At 37.9% G+C, this 26979-nt stretch overlaps 1 protein-coding gene across 1 annotated transcript in view; it reads right to left on the bottom strand.

Annotated features, from left to right (window-relative positions):
• Nucleotides 1-26979, bottom strand: part of LOC117546444 (phospholipid-transporting ATPase ID-like) — a 53362-nt gene that overhangs the window by 8964 nt on the left and 17419 nt on the right. The window contains exons 2-21 of the mRNA XM_034216682.1: nucleotides 25713-25794; nucleotides 24762-24820; nucleotides 18488-18601; nucleotides 16854-16952; nucleotides 14251-14312; nucleotides 12628-12700; nucleotides 12410-12480; nucleotides 12058-12140; nucleotides 11342-11500; nucleotides 9841-9929; nucleotides 6836-7029; nucleotides 5874-6082; nucleotides 5286-5329; nucleotides 4835-5000; nucleotides 4531-4719; nucleotides 3435-3550; nucleotides 1783-1947; nucleotides 1571-1682; nucleotides 387-492; nucleotides 149-284 (exon numbers count right to left, since the gene is read on the bottom strand). Coding sequence (XP_034072573.1) covers nucleotides 149-284; nucleotides 387-492; nucleotides 1571-1682; nucleotides 1783-1947; nucleotides 3435-3550; nucleotides 4531-4719; nucleotides 4835-5000; nucleotides 5286-5329; nucleotides 5874-6082; nucleotides 6836-7029; nucleotides 9841-9929; nucleotides 11342-11500; nucleotides 12058-12140; nucleotides 12410-12480; nucleotides 12628-12700; nucleotides 14251-14312; nucleotides 16854-16952; nucleotides 18488-18601; nucleotides 24762-24820; nucleotides 25713-25755 — 2289 coding nt within the window. The 5' untranslated portion in view covers nucleotides 25756-25794. The remainder of the gene's footprint in view (nucleotides 1-148; nucleotides 285-386; nucleotides 493-1570; nucleotides 1683-1782; nucleotides 1948-3434; nucleotides 3551-4530; nucleotides 4720-4834; nucleotides 5001-5285; nucleotides 5330-5873; nucleotides 6083-6835; nucleotides 7030-9840; nucleotides 9930-11341; nucleotides 11501-12057; nucleotides 12141-12409; nucleotides 12481-12627; nucleotides 12701-14250; nucleotides 14313-16853; nucleotides 16953-18487; nucleotides 18602-24761; nucleotides 24821-25712; nucleotides 25795-26979) is intronic.

Raw genomic sequence — 26979 nt, 5'->3', positions numbered from 1 at the left:
ATTATTTTTCACACAAATGAAAGCAATGTTCCATATTATGGAATGTATTTTTGAGGTTTGGCTGCAATATACAAATATCACTTTCTCCCAGTTTAGGTATGAGTATACCAAGTCACAGATTGTAATTGGGAAACTTCTCATAGCGTACCAGGCTGTGTCCGTTGATGACCAATCCGTACTCTCCATTCACCGCCTCGTCTGCCATCACTTTCACACCTTTACCCAGAGTGCCTTCCGGCAAAAACACTGAATCCTCTCCTGGTTTCATGGAGGTTCGTGCATCCCTGAAAACATACAAATGGTTGGATGCACGGCAGCGCTTAATAATCAGCTCAGTTTCTTCAGTTCAGTGTGAACTCAAACTGTTTCTTTACACTTCCTCTGACCTCAGTTCCTGTCTGACGTCCTCGGGAGAATTGGCTGATATGATGAACACGTCGTTCATCTCCTCCCGCAGTAAGTTGCACGAGTACCCAATGTTTTCCGCCGTTTCTGGAACATCAATTATTAGTAAATAAACTGTTTAGACAGATATGAAGAGCAGAACAAAAATACAATAAAAATAGTCATATAAGAGTTAAAGACTCAGCATGATTTTCAGGCCAGCATCGGAAATACTTGATAGGAGATAGGATATTTTATGATGCACATTGCAAAATTAGGATGCTGCTTAGAGTATCTGGATTATTTGTGTTACTCAAAAAAAGCGAAATACAAAGGTTGATCTATTTGGTCGAATGCGGTTAGAAATATGAGCAGACAGACAACTACACTTTTGCCACAAAAGAGAAAAAAAGGAAATTCTACACACAATGTTTGGTGTAAATATTCTTCCAAGATTAACGATTGGCTTACTGGATAAGCATAGTTGTGTACATTGTGTTTCTCTGCATTTTAAAAAACATTTCTTAGTGCTTTACCTCCAAATAAAGTGGCTGGATAGTAATGTTTTGGCACAACCGACTTTGCTATATAATTATGGGCTATAAGCAGAACTATTGTAGTTGTAATACATTAGTATAATCATGATTTATTTGAGACTACATTTGTCTATGTATGTATGTGTGTATGTATGTGTGTGTGTGTGTGTGTGTGTGTGCGTGCATGCATGTATGTATGTAGGCATTCATGTACTGTATGCATGCATGTGTGTGTGTGTGTGTGTGTGTGTGTGTGTGTGTGTGTGTGTGTGTATGTACTGTAGCCTATGTATGTATGTTTGTACTGTATGTATGTATGTATGTATCTATGCATAAATATACATACATATATATATATATATACATAAAATAAGTGTATATAAATATACATATTTCAATTTTTTCTTCTTAATATTGTTTTATTTTAATCGTTCTGTTATACATGTAAGGACATGCCCTCAGATTTAAGGCATATTATATATTTTTTAAAACTTGTACTGCCTGTAAAGAAGTGAGTTTATATTTTAAGTACACATAGGGACAAACCAATTCAATACATTAAAAGTTAAAAAAGGATCGGCCTTGCAAACCAAAACAGTTATACGATATATAGTAAATACAATTCTCTCTTTATATGTGAAGTTATGCACCTTGCTTGTCACCAGTCAAAACCCAGATTTTGATGTCTGCTTTGGACAGCTGCTCGATGGTCTGAGGGACTCCGTCTTGCAACTTGTCCTCGATGGCTGACGCTCCAAGCAGCTGCACACACACATTCAGATACACAATCAACATGCAATTCGTACACAAAATCCAGTATTTACATTAGGAGCCTTAGTGAAAAGAGAGTCATATTTCCTACCAGCAGGTCCTTCTCTATCTCCTCGTACAGCTCGTCCAGTTTGCTCTCCCGGTCGTCCAGCAGGGTGCTGGCCTCATGGTGGCGCTGTTTCCACTCGTTAAAATACCCCTCATCCAGATCCTTGTAGGCCAGCACCAGAGTCCGCAGACCCTCCCCTGCAAACTCCTGTAGAGCGGCATGTACATACTTGAATGGATTACATATGCAAGTACACACTCATAAATTCACCACACAGATCCTGGAACAACCAACACACACACACTGACTGTATTGAGAGATAGGAACAGAATACACCCAGCTGTGTGTATTTTCTGACCCAGCCAATAAACTCCAAGAGGAGAGAAAAACATTTTGGAGATAATCCGTTTTTGATCTGAAAAAATGAATTAAAGGGAGATATAAGGAAATTAATAGAAACTGAAAAAAGACCCCAGCAGAAGGGCTACTCCTCCAAATCACATAAATTGTCCACAAAGATGAACATGGAGATGTTACAGTAGTTTATCTTGAGTCAATCCAACACAATCCTAATAAATGAACACAAATTGTATATCATTGTTTGTAAAAATAGCCCCTGACAAATGCATTTCCTCCTGTTTGAGTAAATGTAGACTACAGCATCAAGCAGGTAATTACAAAGCATTTGCAACCTCTTTTTAAAGATTCATGTCTTTAGTAGGAACCAGTAGGTGTCATGGTCAGGTAGGGATGTGGGAAAGTACTGCGAGATGGAGCGATGCATTGTTGTTTTTGGTCCTTTTATTTATGGATTTTCTTTACTTTTGAAATGATGTATGCACTTCTGACCTTATGAGCCCTCAAATACATAATCCATATTTGAGTCTTTGAGTCCAATGATGATTGATTTTTTTAACCTCCGATCAAAACCTTTTAACTCTTATTTGGACCTTTAAAATAGCTCTGATCTTTTTTATTTCAACCGATGTTTAGACTGATTGAATACATGTTTTAGATCATTAGGCAGTTAGGGAGATTAGTTTATGGGATGTTTGGTTAGGGTTAGGGTGGTGTGAGCTTGTAATGTTTCTGTATAATACATGAACTCTCTTAATTCTGGATGTGTTGATAATATGTCATGTAAATACTTTATGTTTGATGTCTGTGCCCCCATTCCCAAGCTTTTTGAAAGGTTTTGAAATGTCCTCTCTGTGGACTTGATGTAACTGCATGTACGCAGTTTGATGGATCACATGCTCATTAGGATGAACTTTGTAAACACACACAAACACACTTGACTAACACACAGCCATGCAGGGACAGACATCCGGCAAAAGATGGAGAATGAGAATTGACTTTCGTTCTTTTTGCCGCTGCTTTGAATTTAACTTTTCATATCTTACACTGCACTGTAACTTGTATTCATGCATTTTATACCTGTGTTATTATATATATAGTTTGTTTTATGTTTATATTATTCTCTTTGCTTTTCAATGACAGTTTTTTTAAAGGCCATTTTAAAATGTGTTTCTGTTGCACTATTTCTTAATGCTCTTAATGTCTTTCCATTTTGTAAAGCACTTTAAATAGCCTTGTGTTGAAACGTGCTATTTAAATAAACTTGCCTTGCTTTTAAAAAAGAAATGTCCTTTTTTGTTGACAAACATGTACACACACAGTGAGATGTTACTGACATTAAGCTGCTCTGTAGTGACGTCCATCAGCTTGCTGCAGGACTGATGCAGCCTCTCGTAGATGATCGTGTCTGCGCCTTTACAGTAGAGAGAGAGCTTTCCCTCTGGACTCCGAACTACACACACACACACACACACACACACACACACACACACACACACACACACACACACACACACACACACACACACACACACACACACACACACACACACACACACACACACACACACACACACACACACACACACACACACACACACACACACACACACACACACACACACACACACACCTTAATAATAGTTATTTTTTCATGATTGAAATAAATGATGATATGAAAATACAGTCCCGATCTGTTATGTATCGACACAGTTTTGAGTAGCCTTAATGAGAAAAAAACAATACATAGAAAATAAAGAATAAGGAAAAGGGAAAAAGAGCAAAGAAATACATTATTAAAAGAAAGCAATACTTTATTTTAATATCTAGTCTTGTTTTTTCATTGCATCATTTTGTATATGTCACCAAAGTGTCCAGAATAAAATAAACTGAATCTACTCAAAGGCGCCCTATTATGCTGATTTTCAGCTTCAAAGCTTAGTATTTTGTGCCTCTACTTGTTTACATGCTTTAATGTTCAAAAAGCTCTTTATTTATCTCATACTGCCTGTGGTGCAGCATCTCTTTTCACCCTCTGTCTGAAACCAGAGCCCAGTCTGCTGATTGGTTAGCTGGCCGGCTCTGTTGTGATTGGTCAACCACTTAGAAATGTCCCACCCCTTAGCCTATATCATACAATGTGTTGAAGCGCTAGCCAATAGAAGCATGCATGTTACACAGTGATGTCACTATGTTACAGAAGTAAACAAAGGAGTCCAATGGAGGAATTTCAGTTGGGGGGAACTTTGGGATCTTAGTCTTTGCAGACCATTTACATTTTACATGATTATCATTTGTTGTTTTATAATTATAATTTCAATTTTGAGGTGGGTTGTTAGTGGGCCAACCCCCCCCCCCACCAAAAACAGAGGAATACTGATTAGGAACCTTAACTCTCAATTATTTCCAATCTGTTTCTAGAGGATTACTGACCTATGACGGACATCCTCTTGCGGACGTTGTTGAAATCGAGGATGGCCAGGAGTTCATAGCTGCGCTGCTGTCCCATTTCCACGATGGAAACGCTGTCCGGCGTGCGTGAGCGGAAGACAAATCCAAAGTTTCTGGCGGCGGTTACCAAAGCTCCCTCATCTGGAGACTGCGCCTGATAGGACAGCTCACCTGAAGGAGCAGAAATGTCAGGGAAGAGGATTTGCCTTCAGGTCTACATGAAGTTGGCCATGTGTGGCCACTACAATATTTGGTTTTATCTATCAAAGACAGAGGATATGTTAACCTTCTTTCTTCTCCTCTGCCATGACGGTGTGGCAGAGGGCCAGCAGTCTGAAGAAGGTGTGGACCTCTGGGTTCTCCAGCTTCACCGCCTCCACCAGGGAGTGGTCGTGGAACCTGAAGCGGGGGTCCGCCAGCGTGTTGAAGGAGAAGTCCACCCTCTCTGTATGCTGAGAGAGAGAGGTTCATTTATATAATTGATGTGGTAAAATCAAGCCTTATCCTCATTATGATATCAATCTGTCTTCAGTTATTTTATTGACAACAGCTATTGTGTTGTGGTTAAGCATCCACAGTGTTAAATCCAATGACTCCTAGATGATAAAGCAACACTGCTGTAAATAGGGGAACGAGGAAGTTGTATAGAAAAATATGACATAAAAAACAAATGACTTAATTAATTGCAATCTAGGTATAAGGACTTGCTGAATTTTAATTATCAACATCCAGCTCACCTCAGTTATTTCCAGTCTTTGACCTGTGCAGTCATACACATCACCTGAAAAAGATAAAGAAAAGTATTAAGTTGAGAAACATAAATGAACCAGTTGCATGAAGAATATAGAAGAACTATAATTAATATACTATACTATTATTTGCTTTTTCCTACCTTTTTCTGTTCTGTTTTTCCTCTCCTTCTATTTGTATTTATTTTGCAGTTGGACATCTAAAATGAAGCATGGTATCCACCCAACATGAATCTGTATCAATGCTGTATGTATGCTTTTTAATAAAAATATTAAAAACAACTTTGTATTGGAATTGAATGTGTACTCAAATGAATAGCCGATATGTTCTTTATATATGACATAATTCTGTATTCCTATATGAATTATCACAATTATAAAATGCTGTGCGGCATCATTGTGTGCTATTATAGATTACATTGATCATAAATCACAAACAAAGGAACTTTTTTCAATGCCTCTTGCCATTGTTGTGGAGAAAAAGTCTCCAGAGCTGCTAATGTATTCACAAAACGAAAAACAAACTTGATTATAGAAAACGGCATCAGAACTACGGGTAGAAGTCATGAGTCTCACCGTATGATTTGCCGTTGATGGAGCACTTGTTGAAGGTCATGATATTCTGCGTGAGCGTCCCTGTTTTGTCACTGAAGACGTACTTGATCTGGCCCAGCTCCTCGTTCAGCGTGGTGGTGCGAGCCTCGGCGGGGGTGTCGCTCCGTGAGTAGTACATCTTCCTGTCCCAGTCGATGTAGAAGCTGTTCCCCAGCCGGATGATCTCCACACTGCCGAAGAAGTAGCAGGAAGAAGAAGAAGTTGTCTTTAAACATTATGCTAACTTTTCCCTACTCTCACTGGATGTTTGATGTCATTTGAGCAGAGGTGGGAAGTAGTGGAGTACAAATACTTCATTACTGTACTTAAGTACATTTTTCTGGTATCAGTACACAATGCTCGCTATGAAACACGGTTTTCTCATAACTTCAGTGAACTCCACTTCTTATTTTTCTGAAGACGTTTTACTTTTACTTCTTACATTTTTAACACAAATACCTGTATTTTATACTTCTTACATTTTCAAAACAGGCACGTTACTTTAGTTTTGATCTGTGTTTGGTGGCGTGATCATTATTATTTAGAGTCATTGCGTGCCTATTGATTTTAACACGATCCGTGTATCCATCATTTCCTGGTCTTCTCTAAAGAAGAGGGACCAATGAAAACGTTGTCATGTTGCCGTTGTTCAGCATGGAAACATTAATTAGCTCACAATGACATTATTGTTCTATTAATATAAAGTGAGGTCAGTTACTCTTTAAAACAGATGGTAGTTATGGGTACTTTTTACTTAAGTACATTTCAAAGCCCATACTTCTTTACTTTTACTTGAGTAAAGAAGTTTAGTCAGTACTTCTACTTTTACTAGAGTATTTTTAAACACGAGTATCTGTACTTATACTTGAGTAAAGGATGTGTGTATTTCTGCATTTGAGTTCAAAATCTCATTAAATAAATAGCCATTGCACACACGTCTTTACCTAACATAGAGAGATATGGGCACCACAGTGTTGAGGATGATGACGTAGGACCAGAATGTGAGGAAGGCGGAGAAGCCAGCATCGTTGCCATCTTGTCTGGGCAAGAAGACTGTGAACTGTGAGCCTTCGTTCAGCTCCCAGAAGCAGTTTCCTATCGCCAGGATGGTGCACATGAAAGCCAGGAAACCGAAAATCTGCATGGAAATACATCACAAAAATGGAACCTGCTTTCACTCGCAAACTCATTTTGAGAAACAACATTTAAGTTCAGTAAGTGTTGATTTCTGATGCATCAACAATGTTGGAGATATGTAAATAACGGTTTTGCAAGTTTATATTACAGCTGATGCACAGATACAGAAAAGCCAGATAAATGTTTTTATGTAGGAAGTTACACTATTTTGCACACTTAAATAAATGTTATAACTTCGCAAGATCTTGAAGAGTTTTGCAATAAATCTAAAACTAGACTTAACTTTGTGTACCATGTAAGGCGACCTTGAGCCTAGAAAGGCGCGTTTATAAATAAAATGTATTATTTAGTGGGAATACTGATACAGCATTCCAACTATCTGTTATGCTACGCACAACATTCTTTATTATTCCGCCGGGTTATTTTGCACCACTTCTTCTCCCACATTCCACATCGCAGAAACTCCGTTCAAACATCAAAACGTTCAGCTCGGTCAGGAATCGATGGCTATTACTTTTCTTATTAATAACTTTGATAATTCCAGAGATCCATCCCATAATTCATCACATTTTTAACATGGAAGTCAATGGAGAAACTCTTCAGACTAGAACAATCTTCATGCAACTTCAACGGCTAACTGCTCCTTCTTCAACTGCTAACTGCTTCTTCATACTTTCACTCAGAAACCTCATTCCAACTTTAAAATGTTACACATCTTTCTGACAATATTCATCTTAAACAACTTTTAAATCTGATTCGTACTTTTAGAGATATTAAACATTGTTCAGACCTTGGTAAAGAGGCCTTCTTCAGATTTTAGAGTGCGTGATGTCACAGAGTGGAGGACAGATTGAATTTTGCCTTCATATTTTCTTTTAAACCTGCCATAATTCCCAAACCCTACATTCCTGAGACATAATTTTTCATGAGAAACGTAGGAAAACATCTTGTAGCTTGAAAAATAAAAAATAAATAATTAAACAAAATGCCTCTTGAGGGCATGAAGTGACAAAAACGTTCAACATGTCTCCATTAAACCCCATTGTAAGTTCAGCCTCATCTTTCCCCACCACAGCAGCCGCACACCTTTAGTTAATCTGCCAAAAAGGCCACATTATTAACCCGAAAGTACACAAAAACTACACTTCAGATGCTCAAGTTTCTTGACATGCTTCACACTTTGAAATTTCACCGATATCTGTTACGGTTCTTCAACAAAACGTTCACATGTAAGAGGTTTATCTCTCATTCAGAACAATGAAAATGCTCTCCTCTCACTGATTACTGCACATCACCACATCACCATGGAAACCTTGGAACACGATGAAGTCATAACTCCAACTGACATGCTCAGAGCAACAGACTTCAGATAATGGTTAACACAGCTCTACTCAATTATGGGATGTCATCATATGCCGTTTCCATGGAAACGCATCCCTCGCCATAAAACAAGATGTCGCTGTAACTCCAATGGACACGGTCCGATCGTCCCCCAAACTTCGCTTGTATATCACCAGTCCATGCCTCAACAGCTCTACGCCAAATCTGAGATCTCACCATAGGCTGCTGCCATGGAAACGCATCCCTCGCCATAAAACACGATGTTGTCGTGATACCTATGCAAATGGTCTAAAACAGCACCAGACTTCAGATAATGGTTAATGGTCCAGCCCTCAACAGCTCTATGTCAATTATGGGGTGTCATCATATGCCGTTTCCATGGAAACGCATCCCTCGCCATGAAACACGATGTCGCTGTAACTCCAATGGACACCGTCCCCAAACTTCGCTTGTATATCACCGGCCCATGCCTCAACAGCTCTACGCCAAATCTGAGATCTCACCATAGGCTGTTTCCATGGAAACGCATCCCTAGCCAAAAAACACGATGTTGTCGTAACTGATATGAAAATGGTCAAAACACCACCAGACTTCAGGTGATAGTTAATGGTCCAGCCCTCAACATGTCTATGTGCCATTAGTGAGTTTTCCTCAAAAGCTGTTGCCATGGCAACGCATCCCTCGTCGTAAAACATGATATTGCTATAATTCCTATGAAAATTGTCAAAAAGTGCTCAAACTTCACGTGTGCTAACAGTCCAGCCGTGAAGACATCTACGTGACAGTTTTGAAATTTCTTCAAATGCCGTTGCCATGGCAACACAATGCTCGCTATGAAACACGGTTTTCTCATAACTTCAGTGAAAATGCTCCAAACGGCCCAAAACTTCACAGGTTTGGTAACGATGCAGCCATCAAAACATCTAAGCGTATTATGGGGTGTCATCAAATACCGTTGCCATGGCGACAGATCATTCGTCATCAAGTTAGTTCAATAGTTTGCAGTTCAAATATGCTGCTGCTTTTCCAAGCTTTTTTACTTTATTTTCTTCTCTTATCACACATTCAAGCCCCCAGTGTTCATGTATCATTTCAATCTAAATTCTTCACTTTCTTCTTACACATTACATTTCAGAATAGCAATTCAGCGTCAGCTTTTCAGCATAAAGCATTCCCATTAGCAATTTCTTCAGGAATTGCATTCTCTAGTTATTATATTATTAAAAGTTGTAGCTGTTTGGTGAAATCATTCTTGAAAAAACTATTTTACCCTTTATATAAACTATTGTTAATCTTAATTGAAGCACGCTTTTCTGTACTTATACCTGCTTCCTTTGTTCAGGGTTTAGGCCCAACTGCCTTGCAAACCCCATGACAGAAAGTGTATACTTTGATTTGTCGGGGGAACTGTCCCTTTAACTGATGTTTATCATAAGTTCAGAGGAAACAGGCAAATCATTAAAAGACTCACACAAAGGACTAGGACATTCATCAGTCGGTCTATGCTGGTCCTCTTGAACGTGCTTTTCCCACAGTTCTGCATCAGCTTTGTCTCTGGACCTGCAAAAGAGGAACAGAAACAAATAAATGATCTCATAACTTCCTCAATTTTAAACCTCTTTTAGTGTGAAATAAGACTTGAATCAGCACTTAAGATTAGTTTTTCCTATTCCCTTCTTAATTATAATTCTGCTTTCTTTGTCTGTAGGGACTTGGCTTGGGAACTGTAGGGGCCCCGGTTCAAGTTCAGGTCGGACCAAGTACAAATGTGGACTGGAAGCTGCCAGCTTGCCTGACACCCCTCCACTAATGGATGTCTATAGTTCCTGTTTGTGTATGTGTGTATTGTATAGAGATTGTGAAAATCCTACAAATACCTAGATGTTCATCTGAACAATAAACTGGACTGGACTGATCATTCTGCTGCTCTGTACGAAAAGGAACAGAGTAGACTCTTTCTGCTGAGGAGACTGAGGTCTTTCGGGGTGCAGGGGGCACTCCTTCAGACCTTTTATGACTCTGTTGTGGCATCAGCCATTTTCTATGGTGTGGCCTGCTGGGGCAGCAGCATCTCGGCTGATGATAGGAAGAGACTGAACAGACTGGTAAGGAAGGCCAGCTCTCTCCTGGGGAGTCCTCTGGACACTGTGGAGGTGGTGGGAGACAGGAGAATGGCAGCTAAGCTGTCCTCCCTGCTGAACAATGTGTCCCACCCCCTCCAGGACACCCTGTCCTCAATGTGCAGCTCCGTCAGCGACAGGCTGCTGCACCTCCGCTTTCTCACGGAGAGATACCGCAGGTCCTTCCTTCCTGCAGCGGTCAGACTAAACAACCAACACAGCCCCTAGTTGACCCCCCCCCCCCCCCCCCCCCCACACACACACACACACACACACACACACACACACACACACACACACACACACACACACACACACACACACACACACACACACACACACACACACACACACACACACACACACACACACACACACACACACACACACACACACACACACACACACAACACACACACACACACACACACACACACACACACCTCTTGTTGTACCAACTATGTGCAATATATATATATGCCGTTAAAAACTGTGCAGTATATACCTGGCTGCTAAATCCTTAGAACTGTTACAGGATGTGTATTTTTGTAAAATGTGTAACTTTTTTATTATAATTTCTTTTGTTGATCTTTAGTACATTTTTATGCATGCTTACTGTAGGTAACATTAAGCTGTCTTTGGCTCTTTTCTGCTGTAATTCTTCTCATATGTGATGTATTGTAAATGCAAAAGAGTGAACATTTAATAAAAGAGAACTGACCATTTACATGCACATAACACACTACAGGAAAGAGAAAACCCTCAGAAGCATACAGTAATAGGGCCTCTTAAATAAAGTACTGTTTGAGTTCATCTTAATTTATGAAGACATGTCTGTGAGTCCTTCCCCACCTCCAAACAGCACCAGTCCAAAGCACCACCCGGTGTTCCTCAGGGTGGTGCCTCGCAGCAGGATCTTCTCGTTGTCCAGCGAGTATTTCTGACCTGCGTAGGTTAGTGTTCCCGTGAAGCGGTCCAGGCGGTTGTTGGGGGGCTCACAGCGTACTTCCCCTATTAAAAAATGTATGCATATCATTCATGTGTGACTATCGATTATAATAGGGATTAAAACGTTGAGGTGGGACTTTTGAACCCAGTTTAGTCGCCTAATACTTATTGTTATGATTTTGACTTAGTCTATTGTTGCTCTCAATGCACACAGAAATAGACATGCTGTTAATATTAGAAAACCCTAAATAAACACATATAACAATACGCATGGAACTAATATGGACATATAGGTGAAGAAAATGCTAACATAAATATACAATACAAATGTAACAGTGAACAGCATCAAATGTCTAAATTGCTAACATTTTCACATTACATATTTACATATTGTTTACTGAGGTATCATTTGTCTTTGTGTGTTCGCTCTTTTTGCTGCTGTGCTTCAAAGTGCAAAATGCTGAGCCAAGTATGAACAATGTGGCATAAAAACAGCTTATCCAGGTTTTTTGTATTGGTAAAGAAGATAGCAACTGAGATGGAGAGAGTGAGTAAGTATGCATACTCTGAATGCTTGTGATTTCAGAAATCCACACTTGGTTGTCCTCTAGAAGTCTTACCATCAAAGTCTGCTAGTTTTTCAATATCCTCTCCCAGATCTCCTGTCACGGTCAGGGCCTGTCTCACCTTCAGGTTAGTCTCTCTGCGGAAGAGGAGAGGATGGTGATAAATAAAAGACAAAGGAAGAGGGAGAAACAATAAAAGAAGGAAGAGAAAGTGCTTTCACACCATAATGTTCCCCTTTATTAGCACGCAGCGGACTGAACAAGGTCCTGAAATTAGCACCATTATGTACTGATTCAAGGAACTACATCGAATTGAAAGATACAAAAGATTCCCACCCCTACCCTCATGTATTCTTTATATGTTTAACAAGCTCACATCATGACGTAACACAAAAAATATACTTACCCATCCAGTTCTGCCGTCTCGATGTACACCAGGTTGAGTGGTTCGCTGCTGGAGAGCAACATGAGGTCGGCCTGAAATACAGAAGGATTTATAAGAGATTTAAAAAATAATAATAATAAACAAAACTATCATATGCATAATATAAGGAATATAATTGTAGGTAAAATCTGTTTTTTCGAAGGAGAAATAGCTTATAAATATTCCAAAAATGTACTGACTGTGACAAACTGGTTGTTTTCCAGCTTGATGATGTCTCCCACTTGGACGTCCAGCCATTTCTCGCTCCGTAGTCTGAAAACAGGAAACAGGCTGCTAAGTGGATGTTTGGACTCTGCACTCTGCAGTTCAGAGAAAATGCATTATTTTCCCTTTCCTTCAGGACTGTCAAAAAATAAAACATCCATAAATAACCATTGAACACAGAGGTCATCCTAATATTAGTTTCCTTTCCTTCACTGCATGTTCCTGCTAGTTTCCTGAATTACTGTCAGAGTATCTGTCTGCCAGTAATAGCCACAGTTCTTAGAAGTTGGCTGGAATACAAGTATTTTATGCTTAAGGGTTTTCCGTTTCATGCATACATTTGTGCCAGCGATTCAACTTTGAGCAGAGTTCATTGTTTCCTTCAATCCCTCTCTAATTTGATAGGCTTCTAATACAGCTTGCTGTCAACGACAATGGACATTTTCACAATCTTTTTCAATATGTCAAAAAGTAACACATTTTTTCATACACCTTAAAAATAAATGAGTCGCTACATAAAACCTTTTACAAAGCAAAATACAAATTCACTTCTAATAAACTTGACAATACTTACTCAGTGTATTTAAAATGTGCCTCCATTAGGTTTCAGAAGAGTTTTTCTCAAACTATTTAGCTTTTATGTGTTGAAATCATTCAAATTTCTGCTTTTTTGTGATACTATATACTGCCTGTGCTCGGGCACATCTTTTCCCTCTCTGTCTGAAACCAGAGCCCAGTCTGCGCTATTGGTTAGCTGCCCAGCTCTGTTGTGATTGGTCAACCGCTTAGAGACGTCCCGCCCCTTCGCCTATCACTAACAATGTGTTGTAGAGCTAGCCAATAGAAGCTTGAGTGTTACACAGTGGTGTCCCTATGTTACAGAAGTAAATAAAGGATACTGAGAATCAGACTGCATGTAATTAAAGATAATTCATCAATTTGTAATTCATGACTATAATCATTGACATGGCAAAAACAAAACATAACATATTTAAATAATAACATTGAAAGAGGTGTTTACTGTTTAGTATAGCTTTTCTTTATGATATGTCTGGCTTTGCATCAGTCATTAGACCATTAAGGGAGATGAACTTGCACCCTTAATAAATAAATAAATAAATAAACTGTGTTCTGTTAGGAAACTAGGACCCTGATGTCTAAAAAGGATATTTCAAGCCCATCCTCTTTAATTGATTTTGAATTATTCTGTTTATTGACAAGCCGACTTCAAAAAAAATTCCTGTAAATTAATCTGGTGTTACCACCCATCTGTGTATTCTTCGCAAACTTCGTGACTAAAACTCTATATATTTTAGCCAACAGGAAGAAGCCGCAGGGTGGTGGGGGGAGTGCTTGTTTTGGTCATGGTTTGACCTGAGGGTTGCTATTAAAATGTAAAGGTGAAGGGAACCCAATAAGATTCCCTGAGGAACGCCTACATGTACTCAACAGGTTAAAAGGTACTGATCGTGGCTTTAAAATGAATAAAAACACAGGATTTGGTTGCCTGAAACTTTGAGTATATGGCCACAGGTGTACTGCGCATGATTCATACAGTATGCACATGAACAAACTTGATTGTACTTAAACAAACTTACTTTCTGTCAATAAGGACTTTAACTTTTCTGTTGTTGACTTGATTATCGCTCCTGTGGCGATTCTGGAAAAAGACAAACAAAAACAAAAATAAATACAGAGTCAAAGAGGACCACAAGAAACTCAAGTTTTTACCAACAATTGCTGAATAGATCTGATGAAAATTCAATTGAACCAGCTAGCATTGTCTAATCATTTATAATATAGATACTAACTTGCAAAAATGTGGGAGAAGATAAAGTGATAGAGTAACATTCTCAAAATGCGAACCTCCCACGAGAGATATTCCGCTAAATTACACCTTTTGACCTTATTAGAAACTTTGACTCCCCTTCATTGATAAGTCATGATGACACTTCCTATATGTATGTCTCATTAGTCTCTGTCTTTAGTGTCCAATCACTATTTATGTATGTGAGTGACACACAAAGGTGGGTACTGAGACAGTCAGCGCAGTCAGGAAGTTTCTCTTTAGTAATCGCTAGCAATGCTTTCAAATGTGTCTGTACTTTTTCTTGAAATGGAGAAGTTAACTGCTTCATTTACTATCCTGAATTATTAAAATTGCACAGGTAAAAAACTATTCAGAGTGAAAATCAAGGAATGACAAATGTTCCCTACTGTATAAAGTAAATTAATAAATTGTCCTTCCTTAGTGAAACCCATATGGAGTTTTTGCAGTTCAAGGAGTTTCTGTTTTTAACTTGATATTATTTATGAAATCCTATAAAAACCTTTTACTCACACATACGTATGCACGCACTTACAGTACGCACAAGAAATATAACTTGCAACATGTGACCTGTTGACTGTAAATCATTAAGAACAGTCCTTGTATCCCCTTGCACCCACATTTAGGATTTACTGAATTTAACGATCATTAATTATTGTACTGTTAACTTCTTACAAATCCAAAATGTAATTGACTTCATATTGTATAAATAATATTACCCGACAAATGTGTCATTATCTTTTAAGAAATACAAAAACTATTTCTCTAGCCAACTCCTACATTACAAAACTTAATTGGTAGTTTTGACTGAAATCAGTAGGCTTTTCCCAACACAGGTGACACTGGTGATAGTTTTTCAGCGTTTGTTTTGCAGGGTAATCGACCTTGCCACACATGGTCAGTTGGCTGTTTCTGTTTGACTTCACCAGAGGAACAGTAGGGTTTGGCGATGAGAACTGTTCAGGAGTGACATCGTTGCCAAACAAAAAGTACTTTTTTTTCTCCTGGAGCTAATGTTTAACCCATGATGAACCCATTATTTCCTCTTGGGGTTTGGCATTAAGTGATTGGGTGCCACACACAACACACACACACACACATACTGTACAAACACTTTTGTGCTTGGATGTCCTTGAAACAAAAAGTAATTTTCCCGTCATTGTTTTTTCGAGGTACTTTTCATTCTATTTCGGTTCCCGTTAAGCGATTAGAGAAAAGAAAACAGGTTTTCAATCATTAACCAAAAAAACATAAAACCAACTGACTTCCTGATGAACTTGCAGTAGAGCTTTGATATGGGGAGGGAAACTTTTTACTGATAAACACTTTGTTTTGCGCTCACATCAGTTTAGAGGAGTGTGAAGTGTTTTGTACATAAGACTGCTGATGTTAGTGGAACGTTTTCCCCCCCCACAGTCAGAGAGTAAATAGTGACTATCAGCTACATGAAAAAACATACAGTAGTACTCAGTCTGTTTGTAAGAGAGCTGCATCAATATATGCCAAGCAGCAAGAAGATATACCTGTACAGTATTTAAAAGCCACTTATCATCAAGGAAGTTCACTTAAGATTTAATGGAATTCCCTGAACAGATTGTGAACTTGCTTTCCCTATTCATTTTTCGGATGAGGCACAGGATGTGTAGCAAAACTGGACACCAGATGTGTTGATGTTTGAAGTTAATGAGAGGGGATGATTGCCTGAACTGTCTTCCTTGCTGTTTTGCTTTTTGAGCATTTCCAGCGCTTTTTTTTAGGTTATTGGATTAGTCTTTATATGCTTAAATTGTAGTTGTGATAATGTCTTTATATTTGATATATTTTATGTTATTTTATGTTGTTGTTAGGTGTGAACAGACAGTTTGTGGCTGGTTAAATGATTCGTTTTAGGATCGTTTCCCTTCCTGGTTTAAGTATTTTTTTATAGTCAAGCTAATAGATGATCTTCATTGTTGAAATAAACCAGAGTTAACTAGTAGAGCCAAGCTTGACAACCTGACTCTACTTTCACTTCTGCCATTAAAGGAGGTCAATCTTTGTTCAATTGACCTGAAAACTTTTTTGAGGCCAGAAACAAACTGAGAAGTTGCTCTTTTTGACTGACTTTGAGACATGGTACTCTTAAAGAGACATGGTACTCTTAAAGGTGATCGATCAATCAGTCAATCAATCACAGAAAAAAAACAACTCTCCTCAGACCTCAGATGCAGATACAAAAATCCCAAACCTTTTCTATTACAACCCTAAATACATTTTTGAACTATTTGGGTACAGAAGAGGTATGGGTTTCTCTTTGTGATTCCGGAGTTTGTTTGTTTACTGTCCCTTTACCTAGTAGAATTTGTGAAAGGTGCATTAGACATGTTTGCTTACAATATCGTCAGTGGCATCCTTGGCAGCGGTGACTGTAAGCACGAGGACCAGAGGCACGACTGTGGTGAACCAGGACAGAGAGGAGATCTGAGGAATCACCTGAAGAACACACAGAAAACTGTTTTCAGTTCACTTCAGGGTACACTTATTTTTGCGTATATTAAATTAAAAAAATGACAGGGAAACCTAAAATGAGTGTGCGTCGCAGAAAAATGTAGAGACAATAAAGACAGGCAATTACAAAAAAAAATTCATGAGCATGACAACAATAACTGTAATGTAATCGCACATATAACAAGTGTGAAAGACTACATTGGTTTTAAAGTGATTGGGGAAGATTATGGTAGAGTGAGGTGACACAAAGATTGCTGTTTGTGGGTGTTAGGGAGGGAACAGTGTGTGCATTATGTTAATTCAAACTTAAACACCACGAAGGACATACAAACTCTGTGAAAATGTTTCTCAAACTGCGTCATTGCCAAAAGGACCACAATTTAAATTAGATTTGAGGAAGATGAGTCGTGACAGAACATCGATTAACAATGTTGCACTGCAAAAACATTTGAATGGCTAAAAGAAAAATTGCATGATTTGCCCCAAAACTTTTATCAATATATCTTCTTTAGCCATGTTTAAATGCATTTTATTTGGTCTATGAGACAATGTTATACTGCAAATCATGTTATGCAGCAGTTGCGATACAAAGTAAAAAGTGTGCAAAAACGTAGTGTGCATGAATCTAAATATAAAAAGAAAATGATCAGTAAGTTGCAAAAGTTCCTAGGGCCCAAAATGTCAACAGTAAAATTACAAGTTTACTATTTATATTTAAGGTGTAAATCAAAATATAAGAGTGACAATTTTGCATACAAGGTGTTCATCAGGTCTTCCAAGTAGGTTCCATTCTGGTTTGCATGTCTTTGTTTGTCACTCAAAAACATCTTCACCTATTCTTAAAGACATTCTGTATACAATTAACACATGTGACGGGTGAGAGGATAAGTGTTGTTTGGGGTGGATACAAGATCATTTTGAGGTGGTTTCCTTTAGTTGTAATATATTTACAGTTAAGAATAAATAGTACCTTGTTAGCCATTTTCAAAAATGATCAAACCCTGATAGATTCTGATGCATAAAAAGGCACCATGGACCATTGACACAAATATACAAAACTTTTTCATTTGAAACTGCCATTGGGCTCCAGTTCCTCCTTGTCTGTCTGCAGAGCAGCCCGAGCAACATGACTATTTTGTAAACGATGAGGCAATTTCCTGTACTGGATATTACACTTCCTTAATCTCATTGCACTTGATTAATCTCTACATCCTGTTTGGTTAACACACAGCTACACTGTGAGAAATAATAGTTGCTCACTGTGGATTGTGTTGTGTCAAGAATGCCTATTTGCAAAGCAGTCAGTCAGTTTGATTAGTTATAATCCGTTTCCAGCATAATATTATTTCTCTATCTTGCAAATATGTCAAACATTTAGATGGTCTTCAGCTAACCTGAGAGGAACAAGTCTAATTTTCATTTTATTTTTGAGAGATTTAATACGTTTTAATAGCTAGTTGGATGGAAGCGTTGTATTTATGTTTCCTGCACATATATGTTTGTGTGTCTGTTTCACTCACCTGGAGCACCAGAAGAAACAGAAAGTAGGCATTAGCGATCCTCTGGAACTGCTCAAACAGGTTAAGAGGTAGGAAGGTGAAGGGGTTGTACTTGGAGGTCTTGATGGCATTTGTCTAGAAGAGGTGTAAAAAAAAGGAGGATAGATAAGATTTAGTTCTTTGCATTAAATATACTTTAGGCCCTTTTTATGTTTCAGTGATAACATACTAGTCTCATGTGTGTAGGTGGTCAAAACGCTGAATATGTCCAATAACCATCAAACTTTGAAATAAAAAATCTCAATCACGAGGTTGGTCAGAACATTGTGGAGCCATTCTGCATAATAACACTTTTTGATGTTCCTTTAACATTTTCCTCATACTTCTGTATAACAGATTAACATTTTTTTTCTCGTCAGGACTTTTACTTGTTATATACTTTTGATCTCTATAATGGTCCAAAAACTGATAAACGTTTATTTTGGAATAAGAAATCTAGAACATTCCTTGCATTTCAGTATTAACAAACTAACTAACCTTAGCCTACTGTGCACAAAGCTAACTTTAGCAAGATCAAGCAAGCTAACAGCAATCCAACATTAGCTAATGTTTTTTTTAAGCAATCAAAAATGTGAACACTTTTAACTGTATCAAGGTATGATGATATTTCATCTGTTTGCATGTTTGTTTGTTCCTCTATATTGTTGTACTGCTGTTCCTATTTATTGTTGTACTGCTGTTGTCTGCTGTACTCTATTTAATTATGTTTTTATTTCTCTAGTCTTGTTGTGGTTATTTAACATCTTGCCAAGGACAACAGTTGAAAATTAGCCTGCTGGCTAATACTGGCTCATCTACAGCAATGTGGATTAATGTGCACTGTCCTTTAAATAAATAAAATAAACTAAACTAATGGGGAATAAGGCTAACATTAGCAGGGATGGGCAACAACACAAACTGTAAATGCTACATTATGAGCTTGTTAATTTTAAGGAAGCAGGTCTATTCTGTTCAAGAATTTAAACAATTTCTCATATTGAATATGGCCTATGGTAGCCTATGAAGGAACGAGGTAGATCTAGGACATAATTGTTCAATGATAGATTTATTATTTACTAACAAAGCTGACAGAATAGTTAAAACCTACAACTTCCTGACTGGTCTTTCTGACCATAATCTTATTATTATCTTATCTTTTTACCAGGAAACTCACAAAGGTTCATGGCCACACCTAAAACCCCTGCCTTGGGTTCTCGCTTCATCCCCAAAAACCTGCAACAACGTTTTATGGATGCAGTGAAAATGATTGATTGGGGGGACACTCTGTCCTCTGAAGATATTGGTGAAAACAGTAATCTGTTTATATATAATAAATATATAATTAATGATACAATGTCTTCCTTCTCAAGGAGAGGGTGCCTTAGGGACAGGAAGGAACATCATCTTCCCTGGCTAAATCTACAATGCAGGAATTTAATGAAATCTAGAGACCAACTATTAAAGCAGAGCTTGAAATCCAGACTGATAGACAAAAATGCACTCATGCTCGTAACAAGGTAACACAAACAATAAGACAGGCCAAAGCGAACTTCTTCATCAATATAATTGAAGGTGCGAAAGGTAACGTTAAAAAAGTTTGGCAAACCTTAAATATTTAAATAAATAATAATAATAATACTTAAATAATTAGGTAAACATACCAAAATAATGTTTTAGAATTAAAAATCAATGATGCCCTGATAAAAAACCCGGCTGTATTGGCCAACTCTCTCAATGAGTATTTCATAAATAGTGCTCTGGACATTACAAAGCTTTTCCCACCATCTGAGGTCTCACCTAGCCCGACTGTGGATACACACCCCGTTTTTGACCTGGAGGAAATCACAGAGGTTGAGTTAAAAAATATAATCTCAGGGTTAAGAGGTTCTAAGGCTAGGGATGCAGATAATTTAGACACCAACTTTATAAAAACACATATTGACGGTCTAATAAAACCAATTACTATGCTAGAGAATCAATCTATCAGCACGAGGGAAGTTCCATCATCCTGGAAGGTGGTCACGGTGACACTGATCTTTAAATCTGGGGATAAGGCAATGATGTCCAATTACAGACCAATCAGCATCCTCCCATGTGTCTCTAAGATAGCTGAGAAATGGGTGTCAAAACTGATCACCAAACATTTAGACAAAGGCTTCGCTCCACTCCACCCAATGCAGTTTGGTTTTCGTTCTCACCACTCCACTGAGACAGCTAACTGTGTCTTTGTGGAAAAGGTTAAATGTATGTTGGACACAAGCCCATATGTAGGTGCTGTCTTCCTTGATCTCAGGAAGGCTTTTGACACTGTTGACCACCAAGTGCTCCTTACAAAGCTGACGTATTTCAATTTTTCTGCAGTTTCTATACATTGGCTAAAGTCTTACTTATCGAACAGAAAACAGTGTGTTCTGGTCAACGGTGCCATATCCCCCTACCTTGTGAACCCTGTTGGGGTTCCACAAGGTTCCATTCTTGGACCATTACTGTTTTCTCTTTACATTAATGACTTTCCTAATGTATGTCCAGAGTTGAATGTACAAATGTATGCCGATGATGCGGTCATCTTTATACATGGGAAAAACACTGAAATGATCTCATCTCTCAAAAGCTTTGGACAAGGTTCAACACTGGCTGAACAACATTTGCTTACAGTTAAACGTAAAAAAAAAGGATGCATGATGTTCAGTAAACGACGAAGGATCCAACGTGTTTTTAAACGGAGCAGAATTAGAACTAGTCTCCCACTTCAAGTCATACTGGACTTGAACTTGACTTTTAAGAAACATATTAAGAAAGTCTCCAATACCGTTAAATTCAACTTGCAAAATGTTAAACAAATTAGACCTTTCTTAACTGTCAATGCTGCAAAGTCACACCTCCACTGCATGATTCTATCCCACATTGAATACTGTTTGACAAACTGGTCGTTTGCTTGTGCCACAAACCTGAAACCAATAGAACAGCTGTACAAGAGAGCTATCAAGGTGTTTGACAGAAAGCCTTATTCATACCACCACTGTACCATCCTTGAAAAACACAATTTCTTAAGTTTTGACCATTTTAAGTCTTTTAAAAGTATGTGTTTTTTATAAATGTTTACATGGACTGCCCCCCCCCCCCCTTAGAGGAATTCATCCACAAAAAACACACTGGACGCTGCACTAGGTCAGAAACCAGAGGAGACTGTGAAGTCCACCGCAGACGGACCACTTTTGGACAAAATGTCCTCTCCATTAAGGGCAGCTAATTCTGGAATAGCCTCCCAACTGAGATACGGGATTGTCCCACTCTCAATAGCTTTAAAGGACAACTCAAAGAATGGTTGAGCAACAAACAGATGTGCAATCACCGCTAACTGCACTTTAATACAGGGGTATCTCCTCTTGCACTTGATGTAGCTCTTGTATCTTCTCTTGCACTTGATATGTCGTTGCTGTTATATTGTACTGCCATGTGGTAAATGCTTGTGTATGCTGCTCTTGCTCTTTTTGCATATCATGTATTTATTTTTGCTATGTTTATAAATGTCATGTTCTTATGTTGTATGTGAGGGACTACGGTTGGAAATTAGCTCAAAGCTAAAATCCGGCATATTTACACTTAAAGCATTATTTGTCTTAAGTGTTCATTAATGTGCATTGTCCCTATTCAAATAAACGATTAAATGAAATGACACATTTTGTGAATTAATTAGTCATTTTAGAGAGCTTCTGCTGAATTCCTGAAAAAACTATCTTTTTAATATGTAGCCTATGGTCAAAATGTTGTTTCAAAAGATGTTTTATCCCCTCACAAAAAGGTAAATATAATTTCCCTTCAATAGTGTTGTTAGATTTGTTCACTTCACGGTCATCTGTATATTTTTCTTATCTAAAGCTGGTTTATTTCTATTTCTATTTTGAGATGTTTCTATTTTAGAACTGTTAATTTCTACTCTTTTAATTTGTTAGTATGTGCAATGCCTTGTTGCAAGAACATTTCCTAAATTAGGATTATTAAAGTAATAATAATAATAATAAATGATATGTATATAGCGCCTTTCAATGGACCCAAGGTCGCTGTACATGGTGGACAAACAAAACAAACAGAAAATCAAAGGGCAAACAAAAAATAAAGGAAGCCGGGGGACCAAGAAAGGGCTAGGGCAAAAGTATATCTTATCTTATTTAAGCTTTAAACTTTAAATACATTATCTGATAGCACCTCAAACAAACGAAACACAATAACAGAGTAGCTGGTGACACACACAAATAAAAAAAGACACTTATCGGTCCTCTAAATGTGTGAGGCTTGTTTCATTCTGTGGACATGGTTTATATGTATCTATAAAACCGTATTATGGAAATCTCGCTCTTTGCATCCGGGATGATAGAAGCCTGGTGGATAATTACATTTATGGCTTGAACAAATATTTGTCTATGATTGTGGTCTGGACATTCAAAGACCAAAATATTATGTCAGGAGGTTAGCAGACAGACATGTGGCCGGAAAACCATTTTGAATGCACTACCTCCAAATCAACAACATAGAAGAAATAGAAGCCCAACCTTACTGTAGGTCACAGTAGTGTTACCTTGATGTCAAATATACTTTCTTCACATATGACTACACACATACTGCTTTTAAACATGACATTTAAAAAAAACAGAGATTAACGGAAATAAAGAGGCAAATAACAGACAAAAAAGTGTAAGAGTAAAAGTTTAACATACATTTCTTGGATGAGTATTTCCTAGACATTCTTCTAGGGGGAAAATACAATTAAAAACAAACCTCTCTCTGTATGTATGAGCCTCTGCTAAGATTTCTTCAGAGGTTCTTTTAACAAAAGCACCAAGCATGTGAGGGATCTTCAGAAAATATCCAACAAGAAACCATTTAGTATTACCCACGCTCCCCATGTTAGACATTTCTGCGTTAAAGCTCTGTTTACCTGAAATAAAACGTAACTGGATATTTCTAATTGCTGTTTTGTTTAAAATCCTTGAGTTAAACTTCATAAGAGAATTTTTCAGTGGGAGGCTTTTGCTTTGTGCCAGGTGGATCTTATCAGGAGGCTGCTCCTAACCGTTCGGACCATGACTCCCATGTCAGTATATCACCATGCGTCTTTACTAATAACAACAACGCCCACAGGCTAGAGATTTTGTTCCTGCTTAAATACACACGCCGGAAGAGTGTTTGGTATTTCCACAAGGTTTATCCAGTGAAAGATTGAACAGTAAAATTGAATATTTATTTAATTGTATTACTTCATAATAGTATGCAATTCTAATTTGCTTAACTTTTTCCATTGACCGTTTCAACTTTCAATGTTCCTTTTTTTAAGTTTGTCAGTTTCATATTCTTTGTTTTTTTATAGATTTACATGTATCCCTGTATATGAATACTAAAATGTATGCATCTATGTGATGTACTTTATAATAAAGTAGATTTTAAAAACGTTTTATAGAATAAAAGCTCACTGCAGGACGTTGTAGAAATGCGTGTGTGCACCACGACAAAGGAGCCTCATTCACTTTACATAGGGGTTGTTTGCGTGGTGCAGACACGTAAATGTAACAAAGTTCGTGAGTCCACCACGCAATGCGGTGTTAAGGAGTCGTGGTGGAGTCACGCATTCTGGTGAGATCAGGTTGCTATACTCAGACTACTTGTGTCCTACTGTTTTACAATTTCAGTGCTGCTCTGTTTGATAGAGTTTTTAAATGCATTGTATTGTGCGGCATACAGTATCTACACTGTATATATGTATGATAGGGAACTATTTATTTGGACCATAGTTCTAAGTTATATTTATTTTAGCCTTTACTTCTCATCTCACTCTTCTATCTTCTACATAACTCACTTTTTTACTTTTATTTTAAATCAGAAAACACCACAATGCACGTTAACATTGCTAAAATAAGTTATCCACCTTTTTCTTTTCTTTTTTAAAACTACTTTGACCTTGACTGCATCAACACTGAGAGCAGACTGAGGGGACTTAGACTCTGGCTGACATCCAGGCTACTGATAACATCCAGACACTTGAGCAGCAAGACACACCCCAACGGAGAGTTTCTCTGCTAAATATTTGTACCTACTGATAAATGGTAAACAGTATTTTCATAATGTAAGAGGGCTGCATCTGCTGTACATCCCCCTTCTCTATAAAAAAGCATTTGTAGAGGACAATAGAGACTCACATTGATGAATAATGTGAGTGAAAGACGTAGCAACAACACACACGTATCAACATTGCAATACTTACTGCATACTTAAAGGGGAGGTTGTACTCGCGGTCGTTGGCGCGGAGCTTCCTCTCCAGCTCTGATTTGAAAAGACAGGGAAATCGTTATTAATTGACATTAATTTTCATTTCATAGGTTTATAATGTGACCCAAACTTTAAACCCCAGCAGTGGTAGGGCAGCTTAGTCTCGCCATGAAGAGACCACAAAGTTTGCTATGTTACACACTGGTTTCAAATACTGACCTCAAATAACAGCATGTTTTACTCTATACAGTATAAAGTATGCACTTTACGACAAAGTGTACACTGAACACAATCTGTTACATTCAAACAGCCAACCACCTCTGATATACAGCCTCATCCTGCATTAAAATACAGTTTAAAAAAGAAAGAACTTGTAGAACAATGGCTAGGCATCAGAAAGAGGAAAAGTCAAAAAGAAGGATACTGTATTGTACTTATTATGAATGATTTTTTAAATAAAAAAATCCATCCCAAAAAGTAACACCTCTGATGTAACATTGTAGGAGAATACTTTGCTAGAAAATGTGTCCAATGAACAATATATAAAATTGATTAATTGTGTACTTAGTTGGTCTTTACTGTTATTGTTATGTCACTTAGCGGTCTTCAGTTTACTTAATGTTAGAAGAGGAGTTCCTTTAGGACAAAAGAAAGGTTAGGAACCATTACCCTAAGCTTGTCCCATCACATGAACTTCCTCAGCAGAAGGATTTGCTGAGTTGTCATCAAAATTGTGTCCTTTTTTTCTAAGCACTTTATTCGAATCCTTAATAATTATTTTAACATAATAGCCTCACTGTAGTGACTGGGCATCTACATTTGCTGATAAAGTTCTTGTTGTAACATTGAAGTACACAACTACTGTCCTGAAGGGATTGCTGTTTCAAAAGTCAAGGATATAATTGTAACCATAATGATAATTAAAATCCATGCAGTGAAGGCTTACCTTGCTCTTTTTTCTTGACACAGTCCATGCCAAAAAAAGACATCTTCTCTTCTTCCTACTGCTATCTCTCCATCATACTGGTCTGTGAAGGAGAGACAGCTGTTACATTGTGAGGAAACTTAAGGATATATCTGAGTCAACTCATATCTTCAACACACACTCATATCTTCAACACACACACACACACACACACACACACACACACACACACACACACACACACACACACACACACACACACACACACACACACACACACACACACACACACACCACACACACACACCACACAACCACACACCACACACCACACACACACGCGCTTTCTCCTGAAAACTGGAGAGTGTAAACATCATTGAAATAAGAATGACTTAATGCCCAGCAGCTGCCAGCAGGAAATGTTTTCCATAATACTTTTCTATTATGGTATTCATTGCCATGGCCTTTTAAACAACAGTTAATGGAGCTCTTAGGTTGCAACAACATATTTTCAAAGAAATACGTTTAATTCAAGACTGGAAAAGTTTAGTAAATGATAGATATTGTATATATATATCTCAAAGTACATGGTCTCCTTTAAACCTAGATGGTTAAGTGTTAAAGGTGATCTGTCAGTGGTGATGAGTTTATGGTTTCAATCACTTGCTTCAGGACTTCTTCAACACAGCACAATGTTTATTTAGTAAATGTTGCCCCACTTCAGAGAAAAATAGACAATAAATCAGGGAAAACTTTAGGGCGTGTCTACCTTAATATTTACAGTTTAAAACTACAGCGTTATTCTGGTTGGGTGTTGTCCACATTGTCGTCTAAGAAATGCAACCCTTCCGTGTTGTCCATTAATGGAAGTTTTTAATAACATTTTGGTTGCTTAAAATAATCTTGATTAGTATTTGGTTATACTTCGCCCCAAACTTTAAGAAGATAGAACACCAAACTGGTGATGTATCAGTGATTATGTCCACTTTTATATACAGTTTATGCCGTTGAGACACAAGTGTGTATATTTAGGGAACATGCTGAACAAACAGCCACAAGGAATCAACAAATGTCTAAAGATGAAAAGAGGAAGGAAAGCCTCAACATTGTTTTAAAGTCCAGTTTACATCAACTCCGATACATGGCTATTCATCTGCCTTCCTTTCCCACTTTTGGATACAACATCTCTTACTTCAGCTTTGCATCAGCCCTCCAGCCTCTTAATGTTTTTCCCATGTAGGGCAGAGTGACTCAGAGGGAGGCTCCTCTCTCAGGGCAGACATCGTTC

The sequence above is a fragment of the Gymnodraco acuticeps genome, unplaced genomic scaffold (assembly GCF_902827175.1).
Source record: "Gymnodraco acuticeps unplaced genomic scaffold, fGymAcu1.1, whole genome shotgun sequence".
NCBI classification, from domain to species: Eukaryota; Metazoa; Chordata; class Actinopteri; order Perciformes; family Bathydraconidae; genus Gymnodraco; species Gymnodraco acuticeps.
The sequence above is the reverse complement of the archived record's forward strand: the minus strand, read 5'-3'. Positions and strand labels throughout refer to the sequence as shown.